The sequence below is a fragment of the Sarcophilus harrisii genome, chromosome 2 (assembly GCF_902635505.1).
Source record: "Sarcophilus harrisii chromosome 2, mSarHar1.11, whole genome shotgun sequence".
Taxonomy (NCBI): Eukaryota; Metazoa; Chordata; class Mammalia; order Dasyuromorphia; family Dasyuridae; genus Sarcophilus; species Sarcophilus harrisii.
The window spans coordinates 158,043,110-158,058,913 of record NC_045427.1 but is presented as its reverse complement, the minus strand read 5'-3'; the positions used below and the strand labels follow the sequence as shown (position 1 = coordinate 158,058,913).

Here is a 15,804-nt window from a genome sequence, read left to right as displayed (position 1 = left end):
TGGGTGGATAGAGCAATGGAATCAGGAAGACTGGAGTTCAAAATTGCCCTCAGATATTTATTAGCTGTGTGACTCTGAGGGAGTTACTTAGCTTCTATTTAAAAGGGGTAGGGCAGCTAGTTGGCTAGTGAATAGAGCACCAGCCCTGAAGTCAGGAAGACCTGAGTTCAAATCTGATCTCAGACACTTAACACATCCTAGCTGTGTGACCCTGTTCAAGTCATTTAACCGCTATTGCCTCAGGTGAAAAAAAAAGAAGAAAAATAATAATATTAATAGGATCTACTTTCCAGGATTATTGTAAGGATCAAATGAGATAATAGTTAATTATAAAGTGTTTAATACAGTACCTGGCACATAGTAAATTCTATGTAAATGTTAGCTATTAAGATGATAGTGCCCTAAAGAAATAATATGATCAGCTATAAAGGACTTAAATACTCTAAGACAATGAGGTAGGAGAATTCCAAAGAACATATGATGAAAAATGCTATCTACCTCCACAAAGAGAACTGATAAGTTCTGAGTGTAGAGTGAAGTATGCACTTTTTTCAAACTTTCTCTATTTTCATTTGAGTGTGTGTGTTTTCTTTTGCAACATGGCTAATATGGAAATGTATATAGCATGACTTCACATGTGTAATCAGTATCATATTGCTTGCCTTCAAAACTCAAAAAAAAATTTTAATGTTAAAATTTTTTATATGTAATTGGGAAATATTTAACAAATAAAATGTTAAACTATGTAAAAAAAATGGTGGTAACCTGCATAATAATGGATCTTAGGAAGTTCAAAAGAGAAGAAGACTTAAAGGGAAAAAATAATGATCTTGGTTTTGAACACACTAAGATTGGGACATCTAATTCAAATGATCTAAAAAACTTGGTAATACAAGCTTAGAAAAATAAGTTAAAAGAGTGAAAGGAGTAAATAGAGCTGCTGAGTGCTTTTTCAACGAGTTTAACTAAGAAAAGGAGGCAATCATAGCAGGAAATGGATATAGAGTGGGGAATGACAATTCTGGCAAACTTCTAAAAATATATAAGGGGAAATAATGATGAGTACAGAGAAGGACCAACTCTTCATCAAAGACCCAAGTAAAAGAGGAAATGCTGAAGAATGATAACAAGGAGTTAAGAGAGGAGGAAGAAAGCCTGATTGTTAAATGAGATGGACAAGAAGGCCTTAAGTGCCAGTCCGTGGCATTTATATACTATGTTGTAGGCAATGATGCTTATTCACTGAATATTTTTGATCAAGGAAATGACCTAATAGTTAGGCTTAAATTTTAGATAAATTATTTTGAGAGCTATGTGAAGGATAGACTGAAATGGAAGAGACTGAAAGCAGAGAAAAGAATTTTAAACAATTTTTTCAATTAATAATTTTTTTCTTTCTCTCATATTTTCCCCTGCCAATACACATTGAAAATTCCTGTAACAAATATTCAGTCAAACACAACAAATTCCCATGTTACCCATGTCCAAAAATAAGTCTCATTCTTTACCTTTAATTCCTCACCTCTCTGACAGCACATACCAAGTATTCTCCTAATTTTGCTCATTTGTTTCTGCATCAATTAATACAAATCTTTCCAGGTTTCTCTGAATGTATTCCTCTCATTATTTATCATGGCACAATACCATTTCATTGCTGGGAGGCTGTGACTGTAGTTCAAGCAAAAGATAATGAGACACTGAATTAGGGCGATTATAGTATGAATGGGAGAAAATAGGATGGATGAGAAATGTGAGGACAAATGTGGCAGCTGATTTGATATAGGAGAAAGGAGGAAAAAGGAATTAAAGACAGCTCCAAGGTTATGACTTTTAACAAGGATAGAGGTGCCCTCAACAGAAATAAGAAAGTTTGTAGAGGATATGGATTTAAGAAGAAAATGAGTTCCATTTTGTACATGCTAAGTTTGAGATGCCAACAAAGTAACAAGGAAGAACCATTCTGCAGACAATTGGTAATTAATGACATTTTTTGTCTCATTTTGTATTGCCACCCTTAGGTTACTTCATCACCAGATAACCTTTCTGAATAAATATTACCATGTGCTTCTTTCTGGGAAATTCCCAGCTCCAAGAGGGTAAAATTTTAAAAGGGCAGAATTTCAAGGAAAGAAAAAGAAGTTTTCTTTTTTCCTGAGCTCAGAAGTCCTATTCACAAAAGTGGGAGACTGGGACTTTGAATGAAAGGGTATAGTTGGAGGGAAAAAAAAAGACTTGATAGTATTCAATGTGCATATTAGGGAAAAAATTGTGTGTGTGTGTGCAACCGCGTGTGCGCACACACATGCATGCATGTAGTGTGTCTATGTATGGGACATGAGGAAAGGAATCCTTTTTACTCTATAAGTTTGAAAATGCTTTGCTTCATTGCCCAATTTTTGCATTCTCTTCAATGTCACTCCTCCTCTTTCCTATGATTGTGCTTTTAAGGGTGGAGAGGTTCCCCAGAGCTACAGACACTAACACCAGTATACAGATTTTTTTTTCTATTTCTCTTTAAAAAAATTTTTCTGGAGACATTCAGAAATGGGAAAATGTTCAAGTGACCATGAAGATATATGTTCCTTTCTGTGGGCAAGATGCCACCTTTAAAAGTTATTTCTGATCACATGACTCTGATTTCTTTAGGCCTAGATTAATTTTCTTAGTCTCCAAACTTGAACTAACAATGTAGACATTACCAGCCACCATAATTAAACTACCAAGCAATTTAGTATGTATAATAGACTTTCATCTTACACATTTCATATGAGCTGGAAAATAAGTGTGAGGTGAGTATATATGTCATATTAGACCAGATCCATAATCAATTTTTATATATTATAATAATAACAACAATAACTAGCATTTATATAGCATTTTAAGGTTTGCAAAGCCTTTTATATTACATATGTTTTTTATATATGTTGTTTCATTTGATCAAATAGAGCAGTCAGGTCCCTGTTAAACTTCTACTATCAGCTGAGTGGAATGGCGCATAAGGGGCTTGACATGGAATCAGGATTATTTATATTTTAATCCTGCCTCAGATACTAGTTTTGTTAATTTCTCTGGACCTCAGTTTTCAAATCTGTAAAATTAAGGGACTGAATTAAATTTTCAGCTCTAAATCTCTGGTTTTATTAAGATCCTAACTGCCCCTATCCTATTGTATGAAGAAATATTTTTACCAAGTGCCTTAAACAGAGATAAAATCACCCTTGACCTCTCTCCATTTCCCTCCTCCAAAATCTATCTTGTTCTCAGAAATTGGTAAATAATCTAAGATTTTAGCTAATTATATAGGATGTTATCCTTTTTCTGAGTTGGATAGAGAGGTAGTTAGAGAAGAATAAAGGAAAATGTTTACTGATTGCAAAAAATGCATTAAAAATCAACTTAATCAAGCCCTACATCATACAAGAAAGGAAACTGAGGCTTAGAGAAATTAAATAACTTGCCCACTAGTTAGTAGCAGAACGGTTGTAAGAACTCAATGAAACCAGTGTTTTTTCCATTGGTTTGTTGAATTTCAGTCCTCCATTTTCTTTTTTCCATGCCCTTCTTTTTATGATAAAATGGGAGAGAAACCAAGAGCAGAACCCTAACATAGAAGGCAGAGAAACATTAACGTTTAACCCATTAGGAAAATCAGTTCTTATCAATGTATTATAGAGATTTTGAAAAAGAAATCTGGTCAAATGAAAATTAGGTAGTGTATCTCAAAAAAAACTTATCATACTTTGTAGCTCCTTTTTGAAAATTAAAGTCAGACTTGTCATATGGACTGGAAGTGGAATTTAACCTGTGGATGGCTAAAGCCACGTGAAGAAGATTTCGTGAAGATTACACGTGAAGATTACAAACAAGAGAGGCAGGAATCAGACAGAAGTTTAATTTCAAAGTAAGGAGAATGCTTGCAAGAGGAAGCCCCCATCTCTCCTGAGAAGGAGAGGTTAACATACTGGACAAAGGCAGAATTTAAATACATTAAAAACAACAACAACACAAGGGTGCTGGACCACAACACAGTCATTCTTGAGTCTGGAGTAGCAGTTCCCACTGCAGGCTCATGCATGGACAATACCAGTATTCCTGGGTCCCTGTGGGAATAGTCTCCAGATTGATTGTCTTTAGTCAAGTTGTTGAGCCTTATGATTATTCAGCAGTGTAGAGAACCAGAGTTAGTGTAGCAAGAACAGGAGTGTGGCAGCCTCTGGTTTGGTTACACTAGCACAGGCATTCAGAAATTGTTAGCATATTAGGAGACATGATGGATGACTTTAGATTGTGGCACATCACATGCTTCTGGCTCTTAGGTCCATGGGAAATAAAGGAAGTTCCAACTAATCTAAACAGTTATTGGGTTAACATGAAAATCATAAAAATCTCAGTGAATAACTGGTGCTGGTCAGAGCAATACAGTTTGCTAGAGGGTGAGTACAAAGGATTGTTTGAAGGAACAGTTTGGTGTTTTAGCTCTGGGAAGCAGTGTCTCTAAGACTTGGCATCAGATTGGATATACGGTGTGGATGTAAGTAAAGAATAGAGAATAAAACCTAGAATGTGAATGTGGGTGACTAGGAGAATGGTGGTAGTGATGCAGAAGATCCAACAAAGGGGACTGACAAATAGTAGGAGTAACTAGGAGAGAACAGTATCAAGAAACCCTGTTGGGGAGAATGTCTAGGAGAAGAGGAAAGTGACAATGTCAAAGCTGCAAAGGGCAAGAAGGATGAGGGTGGAGAAAAGACTATTATATTTGGCAAGCAAGAGATCACTGATAACTTTGAAGAAAACAGTTTCATTTGAGTCTTCCATTTCTAACTTCCTGCACTCTGTCAAGATATTTGAAGACACTCTGCTTCCTAGCGCTAAAAACCCACCAAACTGTTCCTTGAGATTGGTATAACAACAATCCTTTGTTATTTTGACATTTATATGTCCCTTCTTCTCCACTCAGATAGTTGTTACCTCATGCCAAACCTTACATTCAGACTATTATAATAGCTTTATAATAGGTTTCTCTGCTTCAAACCTCTTTCTGATCCATCTTCTGCACATTTGTGTATCTATGTTACCCTCCTCCTCAATAAACTTCAACTGCTCCCTATTACCTTTCCAACCAAATAGAAAATCTTGTTTGGCATTTAGACCATCACTATCTGATTCTTTCCTGCCTTTCGAATCTTCTTATGCTTTAGATCCCTTCATTGTACTTTATGATACAGTCATACTGACTTTTTGCTGTTCCTAACACAAGAAGCTCCTACCTTTTCACTAATTGTCCCCATGCCTAGAGTGTGATCCCTTGTGGTATCTCTGACTTCTTTTGAGAATCAGCTCAAAATCCTACTTTTCTTTCTCATCCTTACTCTCTACACTCTCAAGTGCCTTCCCTTTGAGATTATCTACCATTTATATTGTGTGTATGTGTCTATCTATGTACATATATGTGTGTGTATGTATATGTATGCATTCTAAATCTTGTATGTTCACAGTTATTTGTTTCAATGTTATTTCCCTCTTGAGTCTATGAATTCCTTCTCACAGTTTTTGCCTTTCTTGTATCCCTAGTTTTTAGCACAGAGGAGGCACCTAATAAATACCTATTGATAATGAAGATTTCTTTTGGTTTCCTTTTTTGTGGGATTGTATATTTATAGAAGAACTTGACAAATTGCAGAATACCAGACTTACTCTATGAGTTTCCATCAAGTAGTACTAGAATCATCAATCAATCAATCAACAAGTATTTATTTAGCTCTTAGTATATGCCTGGAAGTATGCTAGGTGTTGATAATACAAGTACAAAAAATGAAATAATCCCTACCCATAAGAATTTATATTCTAATGGGGGGAAACAAGATGTACAATATAATACTTGTAGTCTACATATATAGATACATACATACATATACACATATATAAATATAATATATACATACATCTTCAATATCAAATTAATAAAATAAATATATACCAAGTAGTTAAGTTAGTTTGGATGAGAGTGCACTAGAAGTTGGGTGGAATCAGGAAAGGTTTCATGCAAAAGGTGGTCCTTAAGCTGTATTTTGAAAGAAGGAATACTATTCTTTGATATGGAGATCAGGAGAGATATATTCCAGGTATGAGGTACAGATACCAAAAATGGAATGTCATATGTGAGGGAGAGTTACATGGTCATATATGCGTGTAAGGAAAATCACTTTGGTAACAATGTGGTAATCAAGCCCTGGAGTGGTGAGAGACTTGAATCAGGAAGACCAATTAGGAGGCCATTAGAAAAACAGATGAGAGGTGATGTGATCCAAAATAAGATAGTAATCTGGCAAATGGAGAGAAGACATAAGATTCAAAGGGTGTTGTGATGGTAAAAATGGCAAGACTTGCATTGGATATGTGAAGTGCAGGCAGGAAAGTGAGGAGTCCATGATATTGCCAAAGTTTAAAACCTGGGAGACTAAAAGAAAGTGGTATCTTTGATGGAAATAGGGAATTTTGGAAGAGGAAAGTATTTGAAGGGAAATAAGATGAATTCCCCTTTGGATATGTGATTAAGATTCCTCTGGGACATTCAGTTTAAAATGTCTATTAGGCAATTGGTAAAACAGAACTGAGGGTATAAACAGAAACAGGATATATTCACAAATATCTATCTATCATCAATCTATCCATCCATACATCTGTCATCTGCATAGGCATGATAGTTAAACCCAAAGGAGCTGATGGATTAGAAGTCACAGAGAGACAGATTTAGTCTCAGAATATAGAAGAACCACCTAATAATTAGAGCCATTCAAAACTGGAATGAGTAGTCTATTAAGATAAGGAGTTTCCTTTTAGAAACTATTATGTTTAAGCAGAATAAAATATTTGATAATTATGTTAAACAAAAGGTTGACAATTCAGGTGAAAGTTGAGCTTATTAACCTTTAATGTCTCTTCCAGTTCTAAGTTTCAAAGATTCCCTTGCCCAGTCATACAAGCCATAGCAGAAGTAGGCAGAACCATGTGCAAGGGACAGGACAGATGCTGGCAAACATGGAAAAGTTCAGCACAGGATTTTTTAGGTCAAAGAGATATTTTGCAGCCTAGAAACATTTTTATAATAATTTTCAAAGCTACATCAATCTTCAGAAGAGAAAGAAGAATCTTGTCTTGAACTTGCTTCTGGAAGCCTTATTGGTATTCCTTAGTATCTTTAATATAAGCAAATATAAAGTAATTAAGGAGTAGTAGCCTTATAAAAAGAGATTATATTTCTTCAGGGAAAAAGAGATTATATCGAGAGATATAGATATATAGTTCTAGTCTCACACCTACCATTAACTAGTTGTGTAACTTTGAATCATTCTTTTAAACAAATAGACCTTTTTTTTCCTTCTTCAAAATGGCAATATTTCCCACATCACACCATCCTTATTCCCCATTAAAGTGCTATAAATATATGTAAGGTGAAATTTTTTTATACATAGGTATATAGCTGTTTGTACTGGTATATAGTACCATAGTACACAGTACATAGAATACTCAATATTGAGTATTCTCTGAAAATTCTAGGCCTCCCCATCTCTCTCCACCGTAACTCCCAGGTACCATTTTGCCTTGAGTTCACACTACAGAAAAACCAACAAGATGGAAATTCCTTGGGGACTGGTTCAGAGTTATTTGAATAATGTTGCAATTTTTACTATAAACTATATCCTAGCTTTAGTATACTTTATGTTCTATGTGCCTTTTATTTTTTTCTCTGACCACAAATTCATGCCAATAAAGCAACATAGAGCACAAAAAGATCTTTGTTTAAACTTTTTTTTAAAAAACTGCCTCTCTTTTTCATATAACTGGAAAAAATATGCCCTTCTGTCTGTGTTTAGGAATTGAAGACACCTTTCGGACGGCTGCCACAGAAGTAAGCCTGCTTGCAGGAAGTGAAGAATTTAACGCCACCAAACTTTTTGAAGTTGGTAAGTTGCTGTAAGATTTTCATCCTAATATTGATTTAGCTTTTTTTCTCCTTCTGCATTTGCAAAACCATCTTTGGATTCATTTTAAGACCTCATTTTCCTTTTACTGGGCCCAGTTCTTCCAGAAAATTATTTCTTCTCCATACACATTCTCAGAAAGAGAATAACAGGATTTATATTTGAGCCAGAAAGTGTTGGCTTCCTGTCCCAGACCATTTCCATGCTGGGAATGGGATGGGGAGCGGGTGAGGATAGGAAAAGTCCCAAGTCTGGGCAAGGATGATGCCATATTTTGCTGTTCTAACTCTGCAATACTTTCTCCTTTCCCAAGCAAGGGAATCGAGGAAATCAATAAGTAAAAGGTATGAAATCAGGCACTGGAATATACAAATTCCCAGGTCTTAATTAGCCTTAGTAACTGGTAACAATTAGCATGAAATATTCTTTCAACCATTTATCCTCACCTTTTTCTCCTACACCACATCTTAAAAAAAACTAATCATGTCACCATGTTGACTGATTTTTTAATTTAACTTACTTTCCCTGCCTCCAGCTAGGATACTTCAAAAGAGCAGCAGCCAGGTGGAAGGAAAGAGGAAAAGGCACACATAGGCTAGAACTGTGCACATATTAATTAGCTCCTAATACACTGAGGAGCTATTACAATTGTCAATTGAGTTATATGATTGTTATGGGTATATTCTTTGATATAGTTTATGTTTATCCTATGCTATCACTTCATTCAAGGTGGTGATAGAAGAAAAATTATTTCAATCAAAAAGATTCTCCAGACTAAGGATAAAAATCTTAATACTGTAAGTGGGGAGATAGGCAGTAATGTGCAATGATGAATTCTCTATGCAATTTGGTTTTCTTTTATTAGTCTCTGTCTTACTTGTTAGGATCCTTTGACTTTATCCTGGATTTTCTTCTTTCTCTACCTTTTATGGTGATCTCAGCAGCTCTTATGGGTTCAGTAATTATCTCTATCCCTACACTTCAGACTTTTCACTCCCTGAAGGAGGAAAAATAGATTATCATAGTTTCATTGTTCTAGTACTCAGAGAAAACTAGTCTTAGAAATAGATTTGAAATATTGTCATGAGCATGCCCTATAAAATTTAGCCTGGAGGAAATATCCTTTCTTATAGGTCTCTAATTCCTTAAATGGATATTTTTTCAGAAATAGAATATTGCTTTCCATTTCCATTCATCGTTTTGCCAGCTGGCAGAAAGCCCCACTCCAAAACATTATACCTTTTCCCATCAGCTCTGTTGTGGAGTTTTTACCAAATCAGAGCTTTATTCTTGCTTGAAAAGATTCAAAAACTTCCCAAATGAATTTCTCAGGGCCTACGGATCTTGACCCTAGGCTCTCTCTAGCCCTAAATTTATGATCTTATGAAATGTGTGGTCAATAGGTAGAAGAGCATTTATTTAGCCACTGAATTTGAGAATTTAAGAGCAGCCCAATAGTTCTTAATGCCAAAGCAAACATCCCCATGTGCTTGTACTTGTGTATTGACTTTTAGACCCAGCTTCTTTAGACCCAACTTAGGTTGCAACCCCATATGGGATCTTTCAACTGAATATGGGGGTCATGAAATTATGATTCATTATCTATAAGTATTTGATTTGTATACCTGTTTTTAATAACTATATATCTGTGGCCACATAAAAATTTCTTAAGCGAAAAGAGGTTGCCAGTGGAAAAAGTTTTAAGAAGTCCTGATTTAGACTATCTGGATAATAGGACTATCAGCCCCATAAGAGGAATATATTTGCATATATGTACTAATTCTATTTTTCTTCTTTTACTTTCCCTCAATACAGTCTCTTTTTCCCTAGTATCCCTTATTATATGATCGACAATCATTGACTTAACACTATAATTTAGGTGTCAAATGTCTAGATGCATCCAATGCTACTTAGTGTCTTTTCTCTATAAAGGTCTACAAAATCAGGACTGGTAGGAAAAAAAGGCAAACATGTGAAGAATATAGAACTTTTTACTGTCTACAGATTCTTTCCTCTTCTCCATACAAAGTACCATCCTGTTGTCCCCAGTGTTGAGTGTTCCTTGTTTGCCAGGTGGCATTCCACAGTGTAGCTTCATATGGATAAAACCCCATAGTGGGAACTTTTCTTTGCCTTTATTTGTATGGGGGCTCTGTGTAAATGAACTGGTATTGTCATTCCATACAATAAACTTCTTTTTAACAAGAGCTCTATAAAGGCACAGTGCTTTACTCCAAAGGCATTTTCTAGTGAAAATTAAAGTCTCTATAGTAGGATTGCAAAGGCAATATTTTGAGTGATCTCTAAGGTCCCTATTAGCTCTAAAAATTCTATGCTGAGACAATCCTGTCAATCTACTTAACTATATGTCTTTGGACATCTTAATATATTGGTCTAGTTTCATCAGAAAGGAAAATCAACATAAACCATGCATGTTCTAAGTATACAATCATACATTTCATGCTTTCAGGAAAGTTCTCTCTGCAGGGAAAAAAAGCAAACCCTTCCATTTGGACTTTTCTGACAGTGTTCCGAATGTAGTTTAGTTTTGCTTTTGAAGTACAGACCCTCAGTGGAAAATTTTCAGTGGCATTCCAGACGTGTAATTCATAGGCTCTATCATCTACTCTGATTACTCAAGTAGCTAATTGAAACCATAGAAAGCACATAATTTTAAGCTAGAGGGAACCTTCGAAATCATTTAATGTAGCCTCATTCACTTTACAGGTGAAGAACAGACTCTTTCTTCCAACTTATTTTTCTCCTGGCATCCATATTTATGTCAAAGGCACTAACTTTCTACCTTTCATGTTGGCTCCAAGCTTTAGCATCACCTTTGACTCCTTTCTGACCCCTCTCCTACAATTGGTTGTCAAATCTTATAGATTTTACCTTCATGTCTCTCACATCCTTTCCTTTTTTTGCCTTCCAGCTGCCCATATAATTAGTCCCTAGATTCCTATTTATTCCCTCACCAACTGCTTCAAAATAACCTTCAACTTAAGTAGCATTTATTGAATGCTAGGCACTGTCCCAAACTTTCTGGCTGGTCTCTTCCTAGCTCTCTCCATTCCGATCCATCCAATAAGTTCCCCATTGATTGTCAAATAAAATCAATATTCCTTAGATTAACATTCAAAGCCCTCCCTCTAAAACTACTTGCAAAGTACTTTTCTATATGCCCATGCCCATGCTCTAGTCAATTAGACTATTTATTATTCCTTTAACTTTTAATATTTCAGTCCCTTAACTTATACTACACTTCCCTTCCCCCACTTCTAATCCCATCCTCCAGGAGCCATCTCAAAATACCCCAACTTTTATGAAGGTTTCCCTGATTACCTTCAATTAGGAGCAATCCCTCTCTCCTCAGAACTACCATAGCATTTGGTGTTTGCACCTTCCTTCTACCTTGTACTTTAGTTATTGCTACACATGTTTTATTTCTCACACATACACATAAGTATACATTTATATGTGTGTGTGTTTGTCTTTTTATCAGTCATAGTGCCACTAAATATTTGCTATACATATGAATGAGCCCCATGTGATTTAACCAAGATGATGCAAATAAACAAATAGAAAGCATCATCACCAGAGCTTGGGTTTCCGGGCTTCCACTTTTCTGTCACTCCACATTCAATGCTTGGAGAGCCAATTAAGTAAAGTACTCTAACAGAAAGGAATTTTCCAAACAACTTTTGATTTGCAGGAGAATGAGAATGCCCAATTATAGTTTTGTTTTCATTCATTATAGAACTATTCCTGCCCATTCTTGTTCCTAATTCATCTAACAACTTGACTGGATGTAATATGTCATTGTGGTTCTGCATGTGATCAGATGGTTTCCCTTTTGCCTTTTTCAGACACTGACAGTTGTGAGAGATGGATGAGCTGCAAGAGTGAGTTTTTAAAGAAGTATATGCACAAAGTGATCAATGACCTTCCCAGCTGCCCTTGTTCCTATCCAACGGAAGTTGCCTACAGCACAGCAGAGATCTTTGACCATAATAAGCGGAAAGACTTTCGCTGGAAGGATGCAAGTGGACCAAAGGAGAAGCTGGACATTTACAAGCCTACAGCCCGATATTGCATCAGATCCATGCTCTCCTTGGAAAGCACAACACTGGCAGCCCAGCACTGTTGTTATGATGACAATATGCAACTCATTACCAGGGGAAAAGGCGCTGGGACTCCAAACCTGATTAGCATCGAGTTCTCTGCAGAGCTCCATTACAAAGTAGACATTTTGCCCTGGATAATTTGCAAGGGAGATTGGAGCAGGTATAATGAAGCCCGGCCTCCAAACAATGGTCAAAAATGCACAGAAAACCCTTCTGATGAAGACTATTACAAGCAGTTCCAGGAAGCTAGGGAATATTAAGAGGGTGAGGCTATTCAGCCTTGAGGGGGAAGGTAATGATTCTATACCTAGCACCTGTGATAACAAATTTTCTGCACTGATCTGCTTGAAACGGAGTTAATCTACTTCTTTATAGTATATATGTATATTTGTATATAATAATACATGTGTATTTTCCATAAGTTGCAGAATGGTCATGCATAGAGCCATGAGACTTTTTATATGAAGTCATACATACCCTTTTATGCATACTGAAAATAATGTCTATGGTGATCAGACCTATGTAGAAAGGGGGAAAAAAGTAAGCCAGGAAAATAAGCAGGAATAAGTAGTTGGTGTGATTAAACTCATGCTTTGACCCAGTATTTCAGAGTATAGGGAAGGAAAAGGGGAAAAGAGGTTAAAAGTTTTAAACATTATAGACAGTTTTTATATATAACTTATTTAATATGAATGTGACAAGCATAACCTTTTCTCTGGAGCTATATTCATAAAAATATTTAGTCACATCTCTAAGAATAGAGAAAGGAATTGTCCTGGGGAAGTAAAAGAGAAAGGGAATATTAATGACTTTTAAAAAATCCACAAATGCCAAAAATGAAAAAGAAATACAACCTCAAACCAAATATTATTTAGTCCTAAGGCACCTTCTTGAGGTTTAGGTTTCCATAGGCCCCTTGTTTCAAATTAGTGCTGAGTTTGGCATTTCATGGCAAATCTGGGGCCTGGTTTTTGCAATGCCATCAAAAGCCTCTGGAATATAAGGTCAATATTTGTTTACTTGGATGATTTTAGAAAAAGCCAGAGAGGCACCAAAACTTCGAGTTCTTATCCATGCCTTATCAGGGTCTGGAAATCACAGGAATTTTGAATATTCAGAAGGAAATAGCACTTTTTTGGAAAGAGGAACAAGATGAATAGAAAATAAAACTTACTGTTTTGTTTTTATGTCACCTCACCTTTCTCCCCCCACCCCCAAATGCTCCCAGTTTGTGTGTGGTTGGCTAGTAAATGTTGTTGTTTAAAGAAGAGCTTGGGATTGGGGATCCTAAATTGTTTTTAATGTTTTAAGGAAAAAACTGCATTATTTTTGTAAAGTATTTATTAAGTTGTTGTGTCTCATGCATCAGGCAATTTTGATATGATCTGCTTCTGTAGGGTGGGATTTGGTGCAAGTAAAGGACTGATTTGTAGGGAATATTTTACTTGCAAAACTCTAGAAAAAGAGAATCTATAAATAAAATCATCATAGTATTTATGCCTGTATTTTTTATTTTGTACATTATTTGGAACCTCTTGAAAAGTGGGTTGGTATAGTAAAAGAAGAGTCATAGGAACATTTGAGTTCCTCCTCTGCCATTTATCAAGGCAACTAGGTGGTACAATGGATAGAGCACTGAGCTCAGAATCAGGAAAACTCATCTTCCTAAGTTAAAGTCCAGCCTCACTTGCCAGCTGTGTGATTTATGGGCAAGTTATCTTTTTCTTCAGCTCCTCATCTGAAAAATGAACTGAAGAAGGAAATAGCTAACCACTCGTATTTCTACCAAGAAAATTTTCAATGGGATTAGAAAGAATCAAATGCAACTAAAATGAGTGGACAACAATCTGCCATTTGTCTGAGTGCCTATTCTTCATTAGTCAAATGGGGTTGATAATAATATGTATATTACCTGTGTTGTGAAGAAAATACTTACTAAAGCTTAAGTTATATCTTCAGAATCCCTTACTAGAACTTATAGGAATTTCAAAGAAGAATTTGACAAATCAATCAAAGCTGAAAGCAGCAGGCTTTTTTATTTGATAGATGATCATGGGACCTCAGATTGAGCACTGGAAAAGACATTAGAAGTCATTTCATCCAAAACTCATGCTTAAGTGACTTGCTAAATCATAAATGGCTGAGCTAAGATTAGTTACTTGTCTATGTCACACAGAGTAGATGTCAGTAAAAGATTTTGGAACCCAGGCCTTCTGATTCTCAATCCAGTGCTCTTTCTATTAGCATAATTGATGCTCTGATCTTCCCCCTTCTATTTCCTCCTCTCTGTTATAGTTTTCCTTCTCCAAATCACATGGCTTTTCGTTTTTTTTCTACTTTCCCTTTTATTCATTTGATTCAGTTGTATCCAACTCTTCATGATCCTATTTGGAGTTTTCTTGGCAAAAATGCTAGCATGGTCTGTCATTTCCTTCTCCAGCTCATTTAAGGATAAAGAACCTGAGGCAATTAGGGTGAAGTGACTTCACAGGGTCACACAGAAAATAAGTAAATATCTGAATTTGACTCATGAAGAGGAGTCTTCCTGATTCCAAGCATAATGCTCTATCCACTGGACCACTTAGCTGCCTTAGGAAGAGAGTATTATCAGTCATTGTTATTTTAGTGTGAATTTAATTCACTATACTACCTCATACAGAGATATCTCTATTTAAGATTTCTCTGCAATTGTAGAGTGTGTCCTTTTCATAGATAAAGAAATCTTAGACAGAAGTAATTTTTTGGTAAGAGACAAAACTACCTGCCATCCTTAAGTTCTAGAGATTACTCTAATGAAAAAAATGGGTGGAATGATGACTTATATTAGTGTGCCACAACTTCTTCACCACTCTTACAACCTCATCCCAACATACACTGATATGCACATATATACTCACACATACTACTCCTCCTGTAAGTATGTATGTGTGTGTATGTATATATTTAAGTACCTGGAATGCTCCTCTAAAACCATAAGTGGTTTCTTTAGTCAACTTACAAACTAAAATAGATAACTGTTGCAATGGATAGAGCTCTAGACCTGGAGTTAGGAAGCCTTAACTTCAAATCCAGCAGTATTCACTACTTGTGGGATCATGGAAGAGTAACAACCTCTATCTGCCTGTGTTTCCTCACCTGAGAAAGGCATTAATAATAGCCCCTACCTTTCTGAGTTGATGTGAGAATCAAATGAGATAATATATGTAAAATACCTTGTAAACCTTAAAGCATTATATGATGGCTAATTATTATCATGTCAAGCCTCTCCATTTTTTAGCACTATAATGTAATTTCCTTTTGTCTTTCCCTTTAATCACTCTTTTCATAAACCCATCAGAAGGGCTCTTTACCTACACTGTGTTCAGAAATTCTAATTATGCCATTGCTCATGATTTTATTCACTCAGCAGATTCCAATAGTTATAAAAAGTGGAAAAGAGCACAGATTATTTCATAAAATCCCCCAATTCTCTTCTTGCTTATAAATGTGAGCATTGTAGATGGATTGGAACATTGGGTCCTTTTCCTTGGACCTTCTGAAAGCTCAAAGACAAGTAAGATGAGTATATCCATAAACCTACATCAGGAATTAGTTACCTATAGCTAGAGGCAAGGTAGAGTCAATGAGTAAAAAATGCAAAGTGGGAAAACCATATCTTCAACATGATTCTTTGTGTATTCCTTCTGCTGTCAAAG

The 15,804-nt window shown here is 35.8% G+C and overlaps 1 protein-coding gene across 1 annotated transcript in view; it reads left to right on the top strand.

Annotated features, from left to right (window-relative positions):
- The window catches only part of ISM1 (isthmin 1), a 93,445-nt gene extending 79,839 nt beyond the window's left edge, over positions 1–13,606 (top strand). Inside the window, exons 5-6 of the mRNA XM_003758183.3 lie at positions 7,878–7,967; positions 11,852–13,606. Of these exons, the coding sequence (XP_003758231.1) occupies positions 7,878–7,967; positions 11,852–12,369 (608 nt within the window). The 3' untranslated portion in view covers positions 12,370–13,606. The remainder of the gene's footprint in view (positions 1–7,877; positions 7,968–11,851) is intronic.
- Positions 13,607–15,804: the final 2,198 nt, after the last annotated feature.